The sequence below is a fragment of the Penaeus vannamei genome, chromosome 6 (genome assembly GCF_042767895.1).
Source record: "Penaeus vannamei isolate JL-2024 chromosome 6, ASM4276789v1, whole genome shotgun sequence".
Taxonomy (NCBI): domain Eukaryota; kingdom Metazoa; phylum Arthropoda; class Malacostraca; order Decapoda; family Penaeidae; genus Penaeus; species Penaeus vannamei.
In genome coordinates this window covers 19,429,044-19,437,950 of record NC_091554.1, presented here as the reverse complement: position 1 = coordinate 19,437,950, position 8,907 = coordinate 19,429,044, and the positions used below count along the sequence as shown (strand labels likewise).

General features: G+C 59.2%; 1 protein-coding gene across 1 annotated transcript; it reads left to right on the top strand.

The window, feature by feature from the left end:
* Positions 1 to 4,096: 4,096 nt before the first annotated feature.
* LOC138861933 (hornerin-like) lies at positions 4,097 to 7,668 on the top strand. The gene is made up of 8 exons (XM_070122400.1): positions 4,097 to 4,227; positions 4,662 to 4,913; positions 5,837 to 5,985; positions 6,072 to 6,252; positions 6,352 to 6,681; positions 6,781 to 7,010; positions 7,132 to 7,373; positions 7,501 to 7,668. The coding sequence occupies exons 1-8, from the start codon at positions 4,097 to 4,099 to the stop codon at positions 7,666 to 7,668; spliced, it is 1,683 nt and encodes a 560-aa protein (XP_069978501.1).
* The last annotated feature ends 1,239 nt before the right edge of the window (positions 7,669 to 8,907 follow it).

Here is an 8,907-nt window from a genome sequence, read left to right as displayed (position 1 = left end):
GGCAAGGGTGCAGAACATGAGTGCGGAAGGCAAGGGTGCAGAACATGGGTGCGGAAGACAAGGGTGCAGAACATGGGTGCGGAAGACAAGGGTGCAGAACATGGGTGCGGAAGACAAGGGTGCAGAACATGGGTGCGGAACATGGGTGCGGAAGACAAGGGTGCAGAACATGGGTGCGGAAGACAAGGGTGCGGAACATGGGTGCGGAAGACAAGGGTGCAGAACATGGGTGCGGAAGGCAAGGGTGCAGAACATGGGTGCGGAAGGCAAGGGTGCGGAACATGGGTGCGGAAGGCAAGGGTGCAGAACATGGGTGCGGAAGGCAAGGTTGCAGAACATGGGTGCGGAAGGCAAGGGTGCAGAACATGGGTGCGGAAGACAAGGGTGCAGAACATGGGTGCGGAAGACAAGGGTGCGGAACATGGGTGCGGAAGGCAAGGGTGCAGAACATGGGTGCGGAAGGCAAGGGTGCAGAACATGGGTGCGGGAGGCAAGGGTGCGGAACAGGGGTGTGGAACATGGGTGCGGAAGGCAAGGGTGCGGAACATGGGTGCGGAAGGCAAGGGTGCAGAACATGGGTGCGGAAGGCAAGGGTGCAGAACATGGGTGCGGAAGGCAAGGGTGCAGAACATGGGTGCGGAAGGCAGGGGTGCGGAACATGGGTGCGGAAGACAAGGGTGCAGAACATGGGTGCGGAAGACAAGGGTGCAGAACATGGGTGCGGAAGACAAGGGTGCAGAACATGGGTGCGGAACATGGGTGCGGAAGGCAAGGGTGCGGAACATGGGTGCGGAAGGCAAGGGTGCAGAACATGGGTGCGGAACATGGGTGCGGAAGGCAAGGGTGCAGAACATGGGTGCGGAAGACAAGGGTGCAGAACATGGGTGCGGAAGACAAGGGTGCAGAACATGGGTGCGGAAGACAAGGGTGCAGAACATGGGTGCGGAAGGCAAGAGTGCAGAACATGGGTGCGGAAGACAAGGGTGCAGAACATGGGTGCGGAAGGCAAGGGTGCAGAACATGGGTGCGGAACAGGGATGCGGAAGACAAGGGTGCAGAACATGGGTGCGGAAGACAAGGGTGCAGAACATGGGTGCGGAACATGGGTGCGGAAGACAAGGGTGCAGAACATGGGTGCGGAAGACAAGGGTGCAGAACATGGGTGCGGAAGACAAGGGTGCAGAACATGGGTGCGGAAGACAAGGGTGCAGAACATGGGTGCGGAAGACAAGGGTGCGGAACATGGGTGCGGAAGACAAGGGTGCAGAACATGGGTGCGGAAGACAAGGGTGCAGAACATGAGTGCGGAAGGCAAGAGTGCAGAACATGAGTGCGGAAGACAAGGGTGCAGAACATGGGTGCGGAAGGCAAGGGTGCGGAACAGGGATGCGGAAGGCAAGGGTGCAGAACATGGGTGCAGAAGGCAAGGGTGCAGAACATGGGTGCGGAAGACAAGGGTGCAGAACATGGGTGCGGAAGGCAAGGGTGCGGAACAGGGATGCGGAAGGCAAGGGTGCAGAACATGGGTGCGGAAGGCAAGGGTGCAGAACATGGGTGCGGAAGGCAAGGGTGCGGAACAGGGATGCGGAAGGCAAGGGTGCAGAACATGGGTGCGGAAGGCAAGGGTGCAGAACATGGGTGCGGAAGACAAGGGTGCAGAACATGGGTGCGGAAGGCAAGGGTGCGGAACAGGGATGCGGAAGGCAAGGGTGCAGAACATGGGTGCGGAAGGCAAGGGTGCAGAACATGGGTGCGGAAGACAAGGGTGCAGAACATGGGTGCGGAAGACAAGGGTGCAGAACATGGGTGCGGAAGACAAGGGTGCAGAACATGGGTGCGGAAGACAAGGGTGCAGAACATGGGTGCGGAAGGCAAGGGTTAAGAACATGGGTGCGGAAGACAAGGGTGCAGAACATGGGTGCGGAAGACAAGGGTGCAGAACATGGGTGCGGAAGGCAAGGGTGCAGAACATGGGTGCGGAAGACAAGGGTGCAGAACATGGGTGCGGAAGACAAGGGTGCAGAACATGGGTGCGGAAGACAAGGGTGCAGAACATGGGTGCGGAAGACAAGGGTGCAGAACATGGGTGCGGAAGACAAGGGTGCAGAACATGGGTGCGGAAGACAAGGGTGCAGAACATGGGTGCGGAAGGCAAGGGTGCAGAACATGGGTGCGGAACATGGGTGCGGAAGACAAGGGTGCAGAACATGGGTGCGGAAGACAAGGGTGCAGAACATGGGTGCGGAAGACAAGGGTGCAGAACATGGGTGCGGAAGACAAGGGTGCAGAACATGGGTGCGGAAGACAAGAGTGCAGAACATGGGTGCGGAAGACAAGGGTGCAGAACAGGGGTGCGGAAGGCAAGAGTGCAGAACATGGGTGCGGAAGACAAGGGTGCAGAACAGGGGTGCGGAAGGCAAGAGTGCAGAACATGGGTGCGGAAGACAAGGGTGCAGAACATGGGTGCGGAAGGCAAGGGTGCAGAACATGGGTGCGGAACAGGGATGCGGAAGGCAAGGGTGCAGAACATGGGTGCGGAAGACAAGGGTGCAGAACATGGGTGCGGAAGACAAGGGTGCAGAACATGGGTGCGGAAGGCAAAGGTGCAGAACATGGGTGCGGAAGGCAGGGGTGCAGAACATGGGTGCGGAAGGCAAGGGTGCAGAACATGGGTGCGGAAGACAAGGGTGCGGAACATGTGTGCGGAAGGCAAGGGTGCAGAACATGGGTGCGGAAGGCAAGATTGCAGAACATGGGTGCGGAAGACAAGGGTGCAGAACATGGGTGCGGAAGACAAGGGTGCAGAACATGGGTGCGGAAGACAAGGGTGCGGAACATGGGTGCGGAAGACAAGGGTGCAGAACATGGGTGCGGAAGACGAGGGTGCAGAACATGGGTGCGGAAGGCAAGGGTGCAGAACATGGGTGCGGAAGACAAGGGTGCGGAACATGGGTGCGGAAGGCAAGGGTGCAGAACATGGGTGCGGAAGGCAAGGGTGCAGAACATGGGTGCGGAAGACAAGGGTGCAGAACATGGGTGCGGAAGACAAGGGTGCAGAACATGGGTGCGGAAGACAAGGGTGCAGAACATGGGTGCGGAAGACAAGGGTGCAGAACATGGGTGCGGAAGACAAGGGTGCAGAACATGGGTGCGGAAGACAAGAGTGCAGAACATGGGTGCGGAAGGCAAGGATGCAGAACATGGGTGCGGAAGGCAAGGGTGCAGAACATGGGTGCGGAAGGCAAGAGTGCAGAACATGAGTGCGGAAGACAAGGGTGCAGAACATGGGTGCGGAAGACAAGGGTGCAGAACATGAGTGCGGAAGGCAAGGGTGCAGAACATGGGTGCGGAAGGCAAGAGTGCAGAACATGGGTGCGGAAGGCAAGGGTGCGGAACATGGGTGCGGAAGACACGGGTGCAGAACATGAGTGCGGAAGACAAGGGTGCAGAACATGAGTGCGGAAGGCAAGGGTGCGGAACAGGGGTGCAGAACATGGGTGCGGAAGGCAAGGGTGCAGAACATGGGTGCGGAAGATAAGGGTGCAGAACATGAGTGCGGAAGGCAAGGGTGCGGAACATGGGTGCGGAAGACACGGGTGCAGAACATGAGTGCGGAAGACAAGGGTGCAGAACATGGGTGCGGAAGACACGGGTGCAGAACATGGGTGCGGAAGACAAGGGTGCAGAACATGGGTGCGGAAGACAAGGGTGCAGAACATGGGTGCGGAAGACAAGGGTGCAGAACATGGGTGCGGAAGACAAGGGTGCAGAACATGGGTGCGGAAGACAAGGGTGCAGAACATGGGTGCGGAAGACAAGGGTGCAGAACATGAGTGCGGAAGGCAAGGGTGCATAACATGAGTGCGGAAGGCAAGAGTGCAGAACATGGGTGCGGAAGGCAAGGGTGCAGAACATGGGTGCGGAAGGCAAGGGTGCGGAACAGGGATGCGGAAGACAAGGGTGCAGAACATGGGTGCGGAAGACAAGGGTGCGGAAGGCAAGAGTGCAGAACATGGGTGCGGAAGACAAGGGTGCAGAACATGGGTGCGGAAGGCAAGGGTGCAGAACATGGGTGCGGAAGGCAAGGGTGCGGAACATGGGTGCGGAAGGCAAGAGTGCAGAACATGGGTGCGGAAGGCAAGGGTGCAGAGCATGGGTGCGAAAGACAAGGGTGCAGAACATGGGTGCGGAAGACAAGGGTGCAGAACATGAGTGCGGAAGACAAGGGTGCAGAACATGGGTGCGGAAGACAAGGGTGCAGAACATGAGTGCGGAAGACAAGGGTGCAGAACATGGGTGCGAAAGACAAGGGTGCAGAACATGGGTGCGGAAGACAAGGGTGCAGAACATGGGTGCGGAAGACAAGGGTGCAGAACATGAGTGCGGAAGACAAGGGTGCAGAACATGGGTGCGGAAGGCAAGGGTGCAGAACATGGGTGCGGAAGACACGGGTGCAGAACATGGGTGCGGAAGACAAGGGTGCGGAACATGGGTGCGGAAGGCAAGGGTGCAGAACATGGGTGCGGAAGGCAAGGGTGCGGAACAGGGGTGCGGAAGGCAAGGGTGCAGAACAGGGGTGCGGAAGGCAAGGGTGCGGAACATGGGTGCGGAAGGCAAGGGTGCGGAAGGCAAGGGTGCAGAACATGGGTGCGGAAGGCAAGGGTGCAGAACATGGGTGCGGAAGGCAAGGGTGCAGAACATGGGGTGCGGAAGGCAAGGGTGCAGAACATGAGTGCGGAAGGCAAGAGTGCAGAACATGGGTGCGGAAGGCAAGGGTGCAGAACAGGGGTGCGGAACATGGGTGCGGAAGGCAAGGGTGCGGAACATGGGTGCGGAAGGCAAGGGTGCGGCACATGGGTGCAGAAGGCAAGGGTGCAGAACATGGGTGCGGAAGACAAGGGTGCAGAACATGGGTGCGAAAGACAAGGGTGCAGAACATGAGTGCGGAAGGCAAGGGTGCGGCACATGGGTGCGGAAGGCAAGGGTGCAGAACATGGGTGCGGAAGACAAGGGTGCAGAACATGGGTGCGGAAGACAAGGGTGCAGAACATGAGTGCGGAAGACAAGGGTGCAGAACATGAGTGCGGAAGGCAAGGGTGCAGAACATGGGTGCGGAAGGCAAGGGTGCAGAACATGGGTGCGGAAGACAAGGGTGCAGAACATGGGTGCGGAAGACAAGGGTGCGGAACATGGGTGCGGAAGGCAAGGGTGCAGAACATGGGTGCGGAAGGCAAGGGTGCGGAACAGGGGTGCGGAAGGCAAGGGTGCAGAACATGGGTGCGGAAGGCAAGGGTGCAGAACATGGGTGCGGAAGGCAAGGGTGCGGAACAGGGGTGCGGAAGGCAAGGGTGCGGAACATGGGTGCGGAAGACAAGGGTGCGGAACATGGGTGCGGAAGACAAGGGTGCGGAACATGGGTGCGGAAGGCAAGGGTGCGGAAGGCAAGGGTGCAGAACATGGGTGCGGAAGGCAAGGGTGCAGAACATGGGTGCGGAAGGCAAGGGTGCGGAACATGGGTGCGGAAGGCAAGGGTGCAGAACATGGGTGCGGAAGGCAAGGGTGCGGAACAGGGGTGCGGAAGGCAAGGGTGCAGAACATGGGTGCGGAACATGGGTGCGGAAGGCAAGGGTGCGGAACAGGGGTGCGGAAGGCAAGGGTGCAGAACATGGGTGCGGAAGGCAAGGGTGCGGAACAGGGGTGCGGAAGGCAAGGGTGCAGAACATGGGTGCGGAAGGCAAGGGTGCGGAACATGGGTGCGGAAGGCAAGGGTGCGGAACAGGGGTGCGGAACATGGGTGCGGAAGGCAAGGGTGCAGAACATGGGTGCGGAAGGCAAGGGTGCAGAACATGGGTGCGGAAGGCAAGGGTGCAGAACATGGGGTGCGGAAGGCAAGGGTGCAGAACATGAGTGCGGAAGGCAAGAGTGCAGAACATGGGTGCGGAAGGCAAGGGTGCAGAACAGGGGTGCGGAACATGGGTGCGGAAGGCAAGGGTGCGGAACATGGGTGCGGAAGGCAAGGGTGCGGCACATGGGTGCGGAACATGGGTGCGGAAGGCAAGGGTGCGGAACAGGGATGCGGAAGGCAAGGGTGCGGAACAGGGGTGCGGAAGGCAAGGGTGCGGAACAGGGGTGCGGATGGCAAGGGTGCGGAAGACAAGGGTGCGGAAGGCAAGGGTGCGGAACAGGGGTGCGGAAGGCAAGGGTGCGGAACAGGGATGCGGAAGGCAAGGGTGCGGAACAGGGGTGCGGCAGGTAAGGGTGCGGAACAGGGGTGCGGAAGGCAAGGGTGCGGAAGGCAAGGGTGCGGAACATGGGTGCGGAAGGCAAGGGTGCGGAACATGGGTGCGGAAGGCAAGGGTGCGGAACAGGGGTGCAGAAGGCAAGGGTGCGGAACAGGGATGCGGAAGGCAAGGGTGCGGAAGGTAAGGGTGGAACAGGGGTGCGGAAGACAAGGGTGCGTAACATGGGTGCGGAAGGCAAGGGTGCGGAACAGGGGTGCGGAAGGCAAGGGTGCGGAACAGGGGTGCGGCAGGTAAGGGTGCGGAAGGCAAGGGTGGAACATGGGTGCGGAACAGGGGTGCGGAAGGCAAGGGTGGAACATGGGTGCGGAACAGGGGTGCGGAAGGCAAGGATGCGGAACAGGGATGCGGAAGGCAAGGGTGCGGAACAGGGGTGCGGCAGGTAAGGGTGCGGAACAGGGGTGCGGAAGGCAAGGGTGCGGAAGGCAAGGGTGCGGAACATGGGTGCGGAAGGCAAGGGTGCGGAACATGGGTGCGGAAGGCAAGGGTGCGGAACAGGGGTGCAGAAGGCAAGGGTGCGGAACAGGGATGCGGAAGGCAAGGGTGCGGAAGGTAAGGGTGGAACAGGGGTGCGGAAGACAAGGGTGCGTAACATGGGTGCGGAAGGCAAGGGTGCGGAACAGGGGTGCGGAAGGCAAGGGTGCGGAACAGGGGTGCGGCAGGTAAGGGTGCGGAAGGCAAGGGTGCGGAACAGGGGTGCGGAAGGCAAGGGTGCGGAACAGGGATGCGGAAGGCAAGGGTTCGGAACATGGGTGCGGAAGGCAAGGGTGCGGAACAGGGGTGCGGAAGGCAAGGGTGGAACAGGGGTGCGGAAGACAAGGGTGCGGAACAGGGGTGCGGAAGGCAAGGGTGCGGAACATGGGTGCGGAAGGCAAGGGTGCGGAACAGGGATGCGGAAGGCATGGGTGCGGAACAGGGGTGCGGAAGGCAAGGGTGGAACATGGGTGCGGAACATGGGTGCGGAAGGCAAGGGTGCGGAACAGGGGTGCAGAAGGCAAGGGTGGAACATGGGTGCGGAAGGCAAGGGTGCGGAACAGGGGTGCGGAAGGCAAGGGTGGAACAGGGGTGCGGAAGGCAAGGGTGCGGAACAGGGGTGCGGAAGGCAAGGGTGGAACAGGGGTGCGGAAGGCAAGGGTGCGGAACAGGGATGCGGAAGGCAAGGGTGCGGAACATGGGTGCGGAAGGCAAGGGTGCGGAACAGGGGTGCAGAAGGCAAGGGTGCGGAACAGGGATGCGGAAGGCAAGGGTGCGGAAGGTAAGGGTGGAACAGGGGTGCGGAAGACAAGGGTGCGTAACATGGGTGCGGAAGGCAAGGGTGCGGAACAGGGGTGCGGAAGGCAAGGGTGCGGAACAGGGGTGCGGCAGGTAAGGGTGCGGAAGGCAAGGGTGCGGAACAGGGGTGCGGAAGGCAAGGGTGCGGAACAGGGATGCGGAAGGCAAGGGTTCGGAACATGGGTGCGGAAGGCAAGGGTGCGGAACAGGGGTGCGGAAGGCAAGGGTGGAACAGGGGTGCGGAAGACAAGGGTGCGGAACAGGGGTGCGGAAGGGAAGGGTGCGGAACATGGGTGCGGAAGGCAAGGGTGCGGAACAGGGATGCGGAAGGCATGGGTGCGGAACAGGGGTGCGGCAGGTAAGGGTGCGGAACAGGGGTGCGGAAGGCAAGGGTGCGGAACATGGGTGCGGAAGGCAAGAGTGCAGAACATGGGTGCGGAACAGGGGTGGAACAGGGGGCTGCGAAAGGTTTGGGGTCGCAGTCTGTTGTGATGAGCGTAGAGATGATATGAATGAAAACAACTTTACAAAGTTATATTTTATATTTATCAAAACGACTCAGATAGATAATTCTGCTGATAATATAATATCGAAATGCTTCTGGTTATTCATACCTCTGATATATCTGACCTCTGTTCTCCTATCACAGTAAATATTGTTATCCGTAGTGCCGATAATGGCGATTATAATGATTATGTCAAGGGTAATAACAGTAATCATTATTATTTTTGTTATCATACCGTGACAACTCGCAACATACGGAGTATCGCTTTATTTATGCACGACTGGCGAGATGGTGACCAGCACCTGGCCTTTTCGTGTTGCGCCGAGAACGCTTCTTCCCTTGCACTTGCCAGGCCGATGACCCATAACATTACTAAAGGACCGTTTTCAGCACGTTTCCTCAGACTTAGACTTGTTAGAAGAGAGGTCTAAATAAAACAAGAGGACAGGAATATCATTGATTAAAAAAAAAAAAACATCACATTTGTTTTTCTTGAAACGATTTATGTAAAAAATAGGAGAGTTCCTATTCTATAAATGCTCTTTGCGTGCTCAGCTGTAGGTTGTATACCTCCTCCCCCCCTCTTATTTTCTATCCTTTCTCCTAGTCCTTCTCCTCCTCCTCCCTCTCCCTCCCCCCTCCTCCTCCTCTTCCCTCTCTCCCTCCTCCTTCTCTTCCTCCCCTCCTCCTTCTCCCTCTCCCTCCCCTCTCTCTCCTCCTTCATATCTTCCTCTTCCTCCCTCCTCCTCCCCCTCCTCCTTCTCCCACTCCCCCTCCTCCTTCCCCTCCCCCTCTTCCTCCCTCTCCCTCTCCTCCTCCTCCTCCCTCTCC